This window comes from Bidens hawaiensis, unplaced genomic scaffold (genome assembly GCF_021521415.1).
Source record: "Bidens hawaiensis isolate Kalapana, Puna unplaced genomic scaffold, B.hawaiensis_p1.1 tig00018958_1, whole genome shotgun sequence".
Taxonomy (NCBI): Eukaryota; Viridiplantae; Streptophyta; class Magnoliopsida; order Asterales; family Asteraceae; genus Bidens; species Bidens hawaiensis.
The window spans coordinates 288,068-303,709 of NW_027492879.1; the positions used below are offsets into that span (position 1 = coordinate 288,068).

Below are 15,642 nucleotides of genomic sequence, written 5' to 3' on the forward strand. Positions count from 1 at the left end.
CGTAGGATAGAAATATAGTCATAGTGTAGTACTGTCATTTGGCATGTCGTCGGGTGCCTATGATAAAAGAATTTTAACAAGATACATCTCTGTAAAGGATGAGAATTGATTTAATGGTATCATGTGTTAGGAATTTACATGATAACGGTTAATGATCACCTTGAAGTCTTTGGAAATCTAGACACTCAAGGACGTATATTTTTCGCTACATTTTTCCCCACAGGAGTTCGATATCAACCATACAAAATGTCAAATAAACTTAGGACCATAGAGTATTTTTAACAGAGGCAGACGGGCATCGCCCTCTCTCGTCCACGAATGCCCGCCCTCCCTTCTCAACCGTCAGTTCTTGTACAAACCAAAGGCCCCCACTCAAATTCCACAACGCACATATCCAGCTCTTCTTTATCCACAAGCTCGCCACTTTTCTTCCATTTAAGCAGACAAAGATTGTGAATAAATCATCAGAGAAGAAGTCAAAATAATCCGGTATAGGATGAACAGTGTAATTATGTTATGCACTTATGCAATACAACCCTCTAGTTCAAAAGAAAATTCGATATGCTAACATTAACTAATTTCGAAGTACATTTTATATATCTTTACTTATTATTTTCTAAAGTTAACAACAAAAACATAACACGACCATAGTGATCCTTGTTTATCTTTCTCACAAGTCCTGGAGCACAACATGTGCTTACCCTTTTTCCTTTCAATACTTTTCTAACCCCTGAGAGGCAATGGAGATTTTTAATAGGGTTCAACGGGTCGCTCCTAGTATATTTTCATCTCTAAGACCCAAACAATTTTTTTAGTATGATGGTGTTGCCATTTAAAATGGGGTTGCGGATTGTAATCATTTGAACATGAAATTAAATAATGTAAAAAGCCAAAAAGTAAAAAATCAATAACAAATAAAGAAAAAAATTAATGCTCAAAACTTGGCTTAAATGTTACTAACAAACAGTGTGATAAGAGAAATATGGTGTAATATTATTATACCATATATAACGAGAATTAATCCGGTCACCTCCTGAGTTCAGAAATTAAAACCTCTGTGATTCCATAATTTCATCTGCACCTAAAACCCCCAATTCAGAATTTCTGCAAATTGTTTCAGTTTTCAATAGATTTGAACCATCTTTCTTAGTTCTGCAATAAACCATGAATTCACACTCAAACAGAGCTATGGTGAAAGCTGATTTAATAAGCAGATTGCATGACGCGCTGCTTATTCAAATCCTGTCACTTATTCCATTACCAGATGCACAACGAACACGAATTCTGTCAAAAAGGTGGAAGAACCTGTGGGCACTTCTCCCCATTCTTCATCTCGTGATGCCTTTCTGCTGGACGGCAGAAGAAATCAACAGGTTTCATGACTTGGTCGATCAAGCCCTTGATCTTCCTGGCAATATACCGATCCAAAGGTTTTATCTCTACTGTTCAAAGAACTGTAGTTATGACCGTGTTAGTGGTTGGCTTCGTAAAGTTGTCCAGTGTAAGGTTCAAGAGCTTGAGCTCAGGTTTCCTGCGGATAGATTTGCTTTTAGATTATGCTGGGATTTGTTTAAGACTTGCACTACTCTAGTCAGTTTAACTTTGCGTGGCGAATTTGTGCTAAATGTGCCTCATGAAGCCGAGATGTTGTTTCCATATTTAAAGACTCTCAATCTAATATATATTGTTTATTGTTGCATTAAATGTTTTAAGAATCTGATTTGAGGTGTCCGGTTTTGGAAGAGTTGTTTGTGGAGAGACAATTGTTAAACGGTCTGTTTGATAACATGGATACATTTGAGGTCATATCGACATCTCTGAAGACATTAAGGATATCATTTGCGTTGTGTGTTAATGAGAATCTTAGGGTTGCTATCAGTGCCCCTAATTTGGAATACCTTAGAGTATTGGACTTTATGTCATCACACTACTCTTTGACCAAGCCTTCGGCGCTTACCGAAGCTCACATCAACGTAGAACAAGCTTATCCTGGTCCTCAAATCGTTAGGTGCCTCACGTCTGTCAAAATCCTGACACTAAATCATAGGACTTTAATGGTATGTTTATTCATTCATATTCAAAGTTTGATCCATGTAAGATATTTAGTTGGTTATTCAAACTGTAAACCGTAATGGCTGATTAAATCGCTCATTTAAGTTTCCTTGAAATAAAACATGCAATTGTTAGTTTCAAGGGGGTGATGAGCGCTTGAGTCTCTTGCTAGACTGGTTTTTCGCCGTCAACCCCCTTGAAGGCGACCTTTCCAACGCAAGTTGTGTTTTCATAGGGAATTACTATAACGCTTTCTCACGGTTACAAAAAAAAAAGGAAACAGTCAAATAAACTTTTGATGCAAGCAAGAACTAATACTGAAATAATTATGAAAAAAAGATAGAAACTTTGGATTCAGATGTTGATGCTTACTGTTTCGTTTTTGCAGTCTCTGTCCCAATTTTATGGTGTTTACATCCCCAAATTCCCTAAAGTGGTTAAGTTTGTGATTGAAATCAAAGCTAGTTCAGGCTGGAGAGTGCTTCTGGTCCTCTTAAATAAAATGCCTAATCTTGAGGATATTACCTTTTCAGATGTAAGTTTACGTGTCCCAAATACTCTCTAAGTTACAAAGCTTAGTCATTAACTTATGAATATATGTTCTGTTCACTATGATCTTTACAATTGCTGTCATTTGGAGGTTGAATGGAAATATGTAATCTATTCTTGTGTTCATCTATAGGGATTTTATCCTGGCACGCATGCACGTGCTTTAAACGAGAGCTGGAACCCGCCAGCAGAGGTACCGGCTTGTTTACGTTGTAAGATGAAGGAGATTATTATTGATAATCAAGAAACCGTATCACCAGAACAGTTTGAGTTGATAAGATATCTGTTGAATAGTGCGGATAAATTGGAGAGTTTGACAATGAATGCTCGTACAATCAACACAAAGATGCGTGAGCAGGTATTGAACTTATACCGTAGCTCCAAATCATGCCGGATTCAATTTGTTTAAACGGATGGTAATTCTCAAGGAATCACAACCACAGTTATCTCAGCGGTCATTTTCAATCTTTGCAAACTCGACTTTTTTTTTCAGACTTTTTTGTTTATTGATTTGTACAATTAGTAATCTTGAATTGTTTTATACACAGTAAACCGACTTGTGCTGATTTGATGTACCCCTTTTCCGACCTCCATTTTACATAAATGGTTTGGTCAGTGGTTCATAACATGCACTATGTATCATTATTAATTTGTGGAGGCTGAAACTCTAGAAGTATTGCAGTCACAGCTACAACAAACTGAAAAAACTAAATGCTAACGTGCTAAAAGTAAATTGATATAAACAGGTTTTGTCCTGTCTTAGACGTAGAACAGAACTTGAATATATTAATTAGAAAGCATATAATGTTAAAATAAAGACGTTTGAAATTTGGAAAATTTTATAAACAATGGACATATTTTTGAGAAGCCCTTGATGCTCACACGCCTCCTGGATCAATTTTAGTGCATCAACGAATTGTTAGACTGGTCAACTTTAGATTTTGTATGAGCAGATAGATTTTGTACAGTAATATGAGCAGATAGATTTTGTACATTTAACTCGGTATGTCTGAGGAGATTTTGTTACAGTAATATGAGCAGATAGATTTTGTATCACATTTTTGCTATAGTTTTCAACATTATCACTAAAATAAGAAACTGCGTAACAAATCCCTTAGTTGTAACTCTACCGCCATCCACAATAACATCCGTGTAGAGATCGCTTAACAAAATTAGAAAAGATAAAGTAAGCATAGTAGAATTTAGGAATATATTAGATATGATTGTAAATAGCTGATGGGAGATCTAAAATCCTTTCAAATTTGCATATAGTTAATGTAATTTGAAACGAATTATGTTAGAACGGATCTATATCTGTAAAATTATATATTCATTGTCTAGATTTTTCTGTATAGTATATTAGGTTAATATGCACCTATTGGTATTACCTAGTAATCAAACTCTCCAGACCCGTCCGTATTGCCACTTTTATCAAATTATGCTGTAATCTAGTTCTTGAGGCCGGATACAATCTTCAACGAAGCGGCAGATCTCAGCTAAGTGATGCTGTGAATTTGCAGACCGTATATATACGTATTAATCATCGGCATGAGGCCTATTGTTTTGACCCGTAGTAAACAAACTGGCAGTATTGGTTCCTAGACATATCATTCGCCCATCTGGATTATTTGACATTTTGGGAAATGAGAGTAAAATTCTAAAACTATGACAAGATTAAGTAACTTTAGTTAGTTTCCCCTTATATGATCAGTTTAATTGAATATTGATTTAAACGCTTATGTTTTACTACCGACTCGTTCTTCATGAATCCCAATCGTTAATTTACCAAATATCTAGGGCCTGGTTAAGATTATTTAAAGTGACAACTTGAATATACAAGTGATTGTACGTTTTATCAATTATGAACACCTAGTATGTGTAATAAGATGCATCATTTACCGCTTTATTTGTGATAAAATGGATATATATTGGTGGTTTTGGTTGTCCAAATAAGTGATATATATATGATGTGTAGTGCTCATAGTTAAACCGAGAAAGAAGAGGGTTAAAGATTAAAAGTTGGTAATCAAGATAATCAAGAATGATAAGAGATAATGATGGAGTTTTTAGTGATACACATTAATTTTAGAGATAGTATTAATTTTAATTAGTTTATATGGTTTTCTAGTTTGTGTCTAGTTAGAAATTTTTGTGAGCAAGTTAAAGTTTTAGTATAAACAGATGGTTTAAAGTATTGTTTTGTGTGTGATTTTCGTTCTTAATTATATTGAAAGAGTCGTGGTTAGATATCACAAATTTAATTACTGATGTTGTTGTCTTGCTCGATCCTATTAATTCTAATAATTGGTATCAAAGCTAAAGATCAAGTCGGTCAAACGAAAAAAAAGGGAAAAAAAAGAGATTGATCGAGCAAGTTGGTAGAACGAAGCCATACCGGGGACAGATTCAGTGAAGGCGATGGTTTAGAATTGATCAAGGAAATAGAAGCGAAGAAGGTACGTGAGTTTGTTTAACGAGAAGGACCATTAGCAGGACCTACACTTAAGTTAGAGGGTCCGCCGTCCCCTATGAAAAAAATAGTATTAATATGGTGTAGATATTCCGGCCAACCCTTTTAAAAATTTGACCCGCCTCATGTGGAATTTTGAGATGACCCCTATGAAAGTTTGGGATCGACCATAATAAATGAAAACTTTTACAAATATAATTATATAAATGTAATATCAATATTTTCAATTTTAAGTCTAACACCTAACCCCATTTTTAAGCAAATTCAACTTATTTAAACTTTACCCAATTTTCAGCCCAACACCCAACCCAATTCTAATTTGTTTGAAAAGGGGTAAACTATTTGTAAACTTGAATGGTTTAACTAGTCTTGTTTAATTGATGGTTCCAACAGAGAAACACCATTCAATTGCATTGGTGTATCGTTTATTAAAGTCAGCTCTCGTATTACCTGTCACAAACACAAGCATTGAAAGATGTTTTTCAGCAATGAATTACGTGAAATCTGATTTGCGGATGAGTGATGAAAATTTAAATGATAGTTCGTTGTATTTGTTTATTAAGAAACACTTGTTTAAAAATGTTAAAGCATATATTGTAATGGTTAAATTGAAAATGCATAGAGAACTTCAGACATATTGTATTTTAATTATGCATTTTTAATTAAAACAGTTTTACATACTTCTGAGGTTTGGTTACCTGATATTTTGTTTTTTTTATATGCCCGGCCTGCCCAGAACAGTCAAATCAGACCAATAAAAAGTTATATATGTGAAGTGTGAAGCATTCGAAGAAAAGCATAAGAAGAAGATGAAGACAGTCGTATATATGTGAAGTGTGAACGATCAAGACAGAGACGTTCGTATCTATGTGCACCATCTGGAAGAAGAAGCATGGTCTATCTGTGTAATTTGTTGGAAAAAAAACAACTTAAATTGTATGATTCGCTGAAAGAAGAAGAAGCAACGTAATCTCCTAGTAGCGTGTGTGTCCGTATTGTTGTTTGAGAATGTGTCGGCACGGGCGTACCAACGCCGTCACGAATGTACTCATCTCCTGGATGGAACAAAACTTTCGAGTTAATTGTCATTTTTCGAAAGTTTAGCACAATCATTAATCATTAAAACCAGGTTGACAGTGCATTAACCTTCAAATGGGGTTACTTGTTGATAAGTGGAAACTGCGCTCTATCACGTACATTTAACTCGGTATGTCGGAGGAGATTTTGTTACAGTAATATGAGCAGATAGATTTTGTATCACATTTTTGCTATAGTTTTCAACATTATCACTAAAATAAGAAACTGCGTAACAAATCCCTTAGTTGTAACTCTACCGCCATCCACAATAACATCCGTGTAGAGATCGCTTAACAAAATTAGAAAAGATAAAGTAAGCATAGTAGAATTTAGGAATATATTAGATATGATTGTAAATAGCTGATGGGAGATCTAAAATCCTTTCAAATTTGCATATAGTTAATGTAATTTGAAACGAATTATGTTAGAACGGATCTATATCTGTAAAATTATATATTCATTTTCTAGATTTTTCTGTATAGTATATTAGGTATGTTGGTATGTTGCTTCGATGAGGGCTTCATGATTGATCGATTAAAACGCAGCAGTAATATAACAATATTGATATAGTGAATGGAACAAGAAAACAAACTGATGTAAAGATAATATTATTAATCATAGAATACACGTACATCAATTCTTTACATTGACTACATATATATACATGTTGATAAGAACGGTTTATTAACTGTTTCCCTGACCGTTCTTCTCAACTGTTTGACAACGTTCAACAATACATAACGTAAACCTAAAATACATACTTACTGGGCTATAGGCCCATTACACATTAAATACAAACATAGGCTTTTAAATATATGTTCAGCCCATTTAACACATAAACTAAATACTTTGACCCAATAGCAAATAAACGTAAATATATTTGAGCAGCCTCAAAGTTTAATTTGATCAAGAGATTACAATCTCAACAAAGTTCGATATCAACCATACGAATTTCTAAATAAACTTAGGGCCATAGAGTATCTTTAACAGAGGGAGACGGGTGCCACCCACTCTCCTCCAGGAATGCCCTCCCTCCCTTCTCAACCGTCAATTCTTGTACAAACCAAGGGCCTCCAGTACATATCCAGCGTTTCGTTATCCACAAGCTTGCCACTTTTCTTCGATTTATGAAGGAAAAGATAGTGAACAAATCATCAGAGAGGAATTCAACGAAGACGGAGAAAAGTGAGCAGCCTTCGATTGTCTGGACTCTTCATTATTATCACACATTCAAAATAACCTGGTATAGGATGAACTGTGTAATTATGTTATGCAATACAACCCTCTAGTTCAAAAGAAAAAACGATATGCTAACATTAACTAATTTAGATATACTTTTTTATATATCTTTACTTATTATTTTCTAAAATTAACAACAAAAGCATAACACCACCATAGTGATCCTTGTTTCTCTTTCTCACAAATCCTGGAGCACAAACTAGGATAGTAAAGCCGCTATTCGGCTTAAGTTTCTGTTCAGCTCGAAATATTCAACTTGAGTTAGATCATGACTCAAGTCGTGAAGCCTCAAACTATCAGCATACAAAGAAAATTAATGACTAAATGTTTTTTATCGAGCCAATAAAAAAATAAAAATAAATAAAATCCTTCTTCGGCTACTAATTAATTCCATATAAGTGCCAAACAGCTAGTGTAATATGCCCTAAATCTTATGAGCAATATGATATGATATTATTATATCATATGAATAGAAATGAAGCAGATTACTATAATATGACACAATATTATTATATCATATATGTATAGAATTGTATCAGATTACTGGATTCAGTCACCTCTTGAGTTCTTACAGAAATAAAAACCTCTGTGATTCCATTATTTCGCCTGCACCTAAAACCCCCAATTTAGAATTCCTGCAAATTGTTTCAATTTTCAATCAGTTTGAACAATCGTTCGCACTTCTGCAACAAACCATGAATTTAAGATCAAAAAAAGCTCCGATGAAAGGTGATATAATAAGCACATTTCATGACGCGGTGCTTATTCATATCCTGTCTTTTCTTCCATTACCTGACGCACACAGAACACGCGTTTTTTCCGGCAGGTGGAAGAATCTGTGGGCACTTCTCCCCGTTCTTCATATCGTTATGCCCTTTTGTTGGACGGATGAAGAAGTCAACAGGTTTCATGACTCGGTCGATCAAACCCTTGATCTTTGTGGCGGTATGCCGATCCAAAGGTTTTATCTCTACTGTTCTGAAAATTGTAGTTATGATCGTGTTTATGGTTGGCTTCGTAAAGTTGTTCAGTGTAAGGTTCAAGAGCTTGAGCTTAGGTTTCCTGCTGATAGATTTATTGTTAGGTTTTGCTGGGATTTGTTAAGACGTGCACCACTCTAGTTAGTTTAACTTCGGGCGGAGAATTCGTGTTAATTGTGCCTCATGAAGCAGAGATTTTGTTTCCGTGTTTAAAAACAATAAATCTTATATCTATTGTTTATTGCTGCAACAAATGTTTTAAGAATCTGATTTGTGCGTGTCCGGTTCTAGAAGAGTTGTTTGTGGAGAGACAGCTGTTAAACGGTCAGTTTGATGACATGCATGTGTTTGAGGTGCTTTCTCCATCTCTGAAAAGATTAAGGTTATTATTTGCACTGAGTGATGTTACTGGGAATTTTAGGGTGGTGATCGATGCGCCTAATCTGGAATACCTTAAAATTTTGGATTATATTCCATCAAACTACTCTTTAGCCAACGCTTTGAAGCTTACTGAAGCTCATGTCAACATAAGTCGAGCTCGACCTGCTACTCAATTCGTTCAACATCTCTCATCTGTTAAAACTTTGACATTAACTCATATGACTTTGATGGTATGTTTATTCATTTATCTTGGAAGTTTGATCCATTTAAGATATTCTGTTGGTTATTCAAAAATTAAACTTTTAACTGCTGATGAAATTGTGCATGTAAAGTTATAATTATTTTTTAAAAATATTTTAACATGATATCGTTAAGTTTCATGGGTGGGTGAAACGGTAAGCGCTTAAGTCTCTGCTAGACTGTTTATTTTTTTTTTTTTTTTGTCATCAACCCCCTTGAAGGTGGCATGTCCAAACCAAGTTGTGTTTTAACTGAGTATGTTGGATCAGGCCCACTTCACACACACAAACACACACTCAAACTCACGATTTTGTTTAAGTGAATATACAGAAAAAATGAAAGGCTTCTCTATTAATAAAGTGGGGTACTTCTATATAAAATAATCCTACACCTATTTATAGCAAATACATAATTGTCACGTCCTAAATTAAATAACTTAATATCAGCTAACAAACTACACGATCTAGTCCATGATTTCCTGATTGGTCTTCATAATTCCCACTTTTGCCTCCTATTTAATTGGTCAATCCTAGACCATTTCTTCAGTTACTTTAGACCCATTTAACTGCTGGCCCGACTTGACCCGTAACCGACCCGAAACATCAAGATTATACCCAACAGAGTATTGGTGGGTCTTTAAGATTACTGTTTATGGTTACCCAAAAACGGAAACAGTCAAATAAATTTGAAAAAAAAGATAAAAACTTTGGATTCACATAGTGATGCTTACTGTTTGGTTTATGCAGGCTCTTTCCAAACTCCATGGTTTTAACATCCCCACCCTAAGCTGGTTAAGTTTGTGATTGGGATCAAAGCTACTTTAGGCTGGAGAATACTTCCGTTCCTCTTAAATAATATGCCTAATCTTGAGCATATTACCTTTTCAGATGTAAGTTTACGCATCCCAATTCCCAATTACTTCCTTAATTACAAAGCTAACTCATTGGCTTTTAAATATCGGTTCTATTGTTCATTATGATCCTTATAATTTCTGCCATGTTAGAGGTTGAATGGAAACATGTAACATTTTCTTTGTGCTCATCCGATCTTTAGGTGTTTGTACCTTGCACGGATGCGCAAGGCTTAAACATGAGGTGGAACCAGCCAGCGGAGGCACCAGCTTGTTTATGCTTTAAGATAAAGGAAATTATAATTGATAATCAGGAAGCTATATCACCACAACAGTTTAAGTTATTGAGGTATCTTTTGAAGTACGCAAGTAATTTGGAGATTTTGACAATGAATGCTCATACAATCGACACAAGGAAGCGTGAACAGGTATTGAAGATACCCCGTGGTTCCAAATCATGCCGGATTCAGTTTGTTTAAACGGATGGTATTCTCCAAAGAATTCAAATTTAAAGTCATCTCAGTGATCATATTGAATCTTAGCAAACTTGACTCTTTTTTTTCAACTTTTTTGTTTCTTGATTTGTATAATTGGTAATTTTGCCTAGTTGATGCTCTTATGGCTTATACATAGGAATCAGACTTGTGGTATATCCATGTTGGGTTGTTTTAATGTACCTCCCGTTTTGGACCAGCAGTAGACATAGATGGTTCATTTAGGTGCAGTGTGTATTTGCGTCCGCCGTATATGTCTATCATGTATATTTAGTGGTGGTTGGAAAGTATTGCATTCACAACCGAAACATAGTGGAAAATAAAATGTTACCACACTAAAAAAGTGAATAGATTTACACAGTGTTGTTCCTAGTTTATACCCTATAAGTACGTATACGAGTGTACATTAATTAAAAAGCATACTGGGTTAATTAAAATGAAGAATTTTTAAATTTGGAAATTTTCAAAAAAGTATGGACATATTTTTGAGAAGCCGTCGATGCTAACAAGTAGTGTCCTGGATCAGTTTTAGCGCATCAACGGAATGATACATCAGAACATCTGTCAAACATCAGGGTTCTTCCTAAGATTTATTTCCATTTTACATGAACATACTCATGAGAATTAAATGTTTCAAGAAAACCTATACAAATAGAGCTAATAACTAAGACGGTTTGTGAAGAAAAACGAAAATATCATCAACAAGTAAATACTACTACCCAGTTTCTTGCTCAACAAATCTGCAAACACATGTAGTTAGGTATGTTTGAAGAGATTATGATACAGTAATAAGATCAGATAGATTTTGTATCACGTTTTTGCAATAGCTTTCAACATCATCACCAGAATTAGAAGTTGTGTAACAATTCCTTTAGTCGTAACACTACTGCCCCTCACAGGGAGATCCGTGTAGAAATCCCTTCACAAAATAAGAAAAGATAAAATATAAGCATAGTCGACTTAGGAAAATATTAGATATGATTTTAAATAGGTAATGGGAAATCTACAATCCTTTTAAATTTGCATTTATATAGTTTATGTAATTCGTCCGAATCTCAAAAAAAGACAAGGATCCCATTAGTATGGTACTATATATATAGAGGTAGGGTACCAAAAAGACCCAAATACCCTTAAGTACCATCCGCGGGTCACAGGGATTCTCCTCATAAACCACCCGCGGGACATACACATCACCCGCATAACGATTCATCATAGAATACGTGCGGGAGGATCTTGACACCCTCAGGAGTCATTCGCAGGACAATGTTCCCACCCGCGAAAGTGACCAAGAGGCAACGTCATAAGCCAGCTGTATGTAACCAACTTCCTTCTAGAAGATCTACCAAGATCCTTTCTTGGAGAATACGTGATCCATCAGCCAATAGGAGAAGGACACGTGGTCAGGTTATTATAACCGTGCACATGGCCATAATTCTGTTTGTTAAACCGGCACGTTTTATTATTTGATGTGATTCGGTTAATCATACTTATACTCACATGTTACAAATTTCGTATGTAATAGTTTTTCTCACCTAAAGTTATTTAATGATATTAATCATTACTAATATGTATATAAATATAAATTATAACACTCATGATTTTTCTTTATTCAAATATCACATAAATAACCTTATTGATGCATAACCAAAGTACATCATTTTAATATAGTTATGTCACATTTATTTTTGTCACATTTATTTTTAACTAAAGTTAGCAATTTTAAAAAGATGAAAAAATATCTTCCTACATTATTCAAATTTTGGTCAAACCTCCTCCCCCAAATCACTATCCTAATCATTTTTATCATTAAAACATTTTAAAGAATAACCTCCTTATTTTAGTATAAATAAGAACTCACTCCCACTCCTTTCATTCTTGTACCACTATTTGACAAGTTCAAGAGATTATTTTTTTTCCATTTCAAAAGTAGGATTCTAATTATTCAAGTCTTCTTCATCTTATTTCTATTTATTTTAAGTTAATCAAATGGTCACATGACCATAACAAAATCATGTCTAGGAATCCACATAATTCATACACCATGGTGTATAGGGCGGATGAGACAAAGAACACAATGAGAGGATCGATTACACGAATGTCACACTTGAAACATTCTTACATCTTTATTTATCTGTTTTGAATCTTTATTTTTTATTCAAATGACACACGGATTTTTGATGATATATGATCATAAATGTTATATATTGTATAAAAAAAAGTTCATAATTTTATTTCATCAAAATCCTTTTCAAAATCGTTTAAATATTGCTTTTAGCAATATTTCAGATATTAGATATAGCTGTTAAAGAAAGAGGAATATCTTATTCATAACAAACTGAAAAAGTGCAATACCAAATTCTATGATGTACTTCATTGAAATATGGTTCTAAAAACTATTTTTACGCATTTTCATTCATTCGTATGAATTTGCAATCAATATTTTATAAACAGTGCGCAGATTCATACCTTCTGATTTGCATGGCTGTTTTGGCCTATTTATGTTACGAATTTGTAAAACATTTTCAAATGAAAGTTGTTCAAAACATTCTAATTTAGTAGACTAGAAAGTTTTGCTTTAAAATAAAATTGTTTGATATTTTAAATACCGTAAACAAAACAGAACAGTTTTGAAACTGTTCAAAAACTGCTTTTGTATTTCATCTTCCTTTTTGATATTTTCCTTGTATTTATATATTATTTATTCATTTGATTTAGTATTCTTTAAACTTTACAATCCCCTTAGTTTTTAATTATTATATTGTTTTTATTTATAGTTCGTGAGGATTGATCGTTCATTTTCTTTAACGCACTCTCGGTTGTCATTTCAAGTTTGGCTTTAATCTCAAAGGTGAGTTTCTCACACCCCATTTTTATTCTTTTACTACTTTTAGGGGTAGCATATATATCCTATCAACATTACAATTTCGTTTATTCATTATTTACAAACTACAATTCGTTACATGGACTTGTGTGTTTATTTGCTTACTTGTTCAAATATTACGTGCTCATGGTTTCCTAATTAAGTATGATCATACGCCCCTCTATGCACTCAGGACCTCGATGTTATGAGTGGAATAGGGACCCCCGATCCGAGTGCGTTGGTTATTACCAATGGAAAAGACACTTACTTGCGCTATTATCCAAGTACGTTGGTGCACAATCCCAACTGGAAAGGACCTTACTTGCTCATTTACGCTTGTTCATGGAATTGTAGATTTTTATGTATTTATATCAAAATTTGTGTGACTCACGAACTATTCATTTAATTGACATTATTTTATATGTATGCTGCAGGTACACTTATTAGAGGATGAAATGACGAAGACATTATAACTTAGGGTATTTTAAATAAATGGACAAGTTGTTAAATTGTTATTGTATTTTCCTTGTATTTCTTGCTACAAACTTGTGTACTTGACGTTTAAATTAATTAATGATAAGATTGTCATTTAATAGTGTCACATGTGTTTTTAGAAATCTGTACGTCACACTTAGACGTTTACATTTAAGCCCGGGTGATTTAGCTTGACCCCAAATTAATAGCTACTTAATTAATTAATCAATTAACTAAGTACCTTTTTGGTAACAAAATACATCTAAGTTATAGTAGTAATAATTATAAATTTTCCATTGTTTATGTAAACTATTGATTTGCATACACATAATCAATTATCATGATTAATTTCTTGATTAATATCATTTCTCAAATGATCAACCACCATTACAAGAAGTATTATGTAGGTCCCAAAACGAACACCGAACGGTTTTGCTCTCGATAAACGTGTCGAGACGGGTGCGGTAAATCAAACGACCGAACAAAAGATAATATAAAGATAGAATATAATGGACGATCTCGTTGTTGGCTAAAAGATTGATAGATTAAAACAAAGAACCGACCCACCCAAGGTGAGCTCCCCTTGGGTGGTGCTTTACAACATACTAACACATTAAAATAGAAAACAAGTCTCCAATTTATAGCTAAACACAAATAAACTAGAAGATCTCCCGTTAAAGCTAAATGCGTATTCCCGAAGCTCTCGTTTCGTGTCCGGTTTTCTCGTCGGCTTTAATTATTTCCTTGACCATAATATAATTAACGATTTTCGTAATTTGATATCGCAAGCCACACTTTTTGGCTTTACATATTATATATGTATATATATATGAACATTTGATATAGGTAATTAAGAATGTTATAAGTAATTTAAAAGTTTTACATCATTTGATCAATATATAGCATAACACTTTGTGCATTCACTTTGAATGAACCAAACTTTTTTAAGAAGTAAAATTGTCTTGTGTAAAAACTATTAATTAATATACATTAATTATTTATGAATGTTTAATTCACTATATTAAGTACATATAATACACATTTAATAATAATAATAATAATACACAAATATAATAAAAGTTTAAGACAAGTCGAGTTAGATTTAACTCTTATGAATCTGTCGAAAAGCATGGGCCACATACAAGTATATATATGGTGAAGATCATAAAAGAACTTTTTTAAATTGAGAACCTTTAAGAAACGTTTTGAATTGAACTACTAATTTACAATTAAGCAATTTGTTTTGAACTTATACATATGTGTATAAAGAAAAACATGTGTGCGTATATATATATATATATATATATATATTTACACACATACACATACGGCTTTAAGTTGGAAAACAAGTATTATACATATATGTATAAATAAATAAAAATAATAAATTATGTGATATAGGAAAATGATTCTTAATAGTAACAAAATAAAAAATCGCCATTATGATCCTCATTCTCTTTCTCATTTCAATTTTTTTGTCTTATAATCGAAGATCCCGAACTAGTATGTATATAAACTATCAATTTACGAGAAAATGTGTTTAGAGAAGCAACAGGTACTTATCCTTTTCTCTTTCAATACTTTTAGCCCTTGAGAGGCTATGAAGTTTTTTAATACGGTTCAATGGTCGTGCCTAGTATATTCATCTCTAAGACCCAAAACATTTTTTTAGTATGATGGTGTTGCCATTTAAAGTGGGTTGCGGATTGTAATTATTTGAACAAGAAATTAAATAATGTTAAAAGCCAAAAAAAAAGAAGAAGAAAAAAATTCAATAACAAATAAAGAAAAAAAATCATGCTCAGAACTTGGCTTAAATGTTACTAACAAACGGTGTGAAGAGAAAATGGTGTAATATTATTATACCATATATGTTAAGATTTGAATCAGATTACGAGAATCCGGTCACCTCCGGAGTTCAGAAATTAAAACCTCTGTGATTCCATAATTTCATCTGCACCTAAAACCCCCAATTC

At 33.4% G+C, this 15,642-nt stretch overlaps 1 protein-coding gene and 1 pseudogene across 1 annotated transcript; both read left to right on the forward strand.

The window, feature by feature from the left end:
- Window positions 1-1,067: 1,067 nt before the first annotated feature.
- LOC143557404 (F-box/LRR-repeat protein At4g14096-like) lies at window positions 1,068-3,100 on the forward strand. Its single transcript, XM_077046483.1, has 4 exons — window positions 1,068-1,594; window positions 1,714-2,057; window positions 2,441-2,587; window positions 2,735-3,100. Exons 1-4 carry the CDS (start codon window positions 1,165-1,167, stop codon window positions 3,008-3,010), a joined length of 1,197 nt encoding a protein of 398 aa, XP_076902598.1. The 5' UTR covers window positions 1,068-1,164; the 3' UTR covers window positions 3,011-3,100.
- Window positions 3,101-7,946: 4,846 nt separating this feature from the next.
- LOC143557401 (F-box protein At4g09920-like) lies at window positions 7,947-9,162 on the forward strand (annotated as a pseudogene).
- The last annotated feature ends 6,480 nt before the right edge of the window (window positions 9,163-15,642 follow it).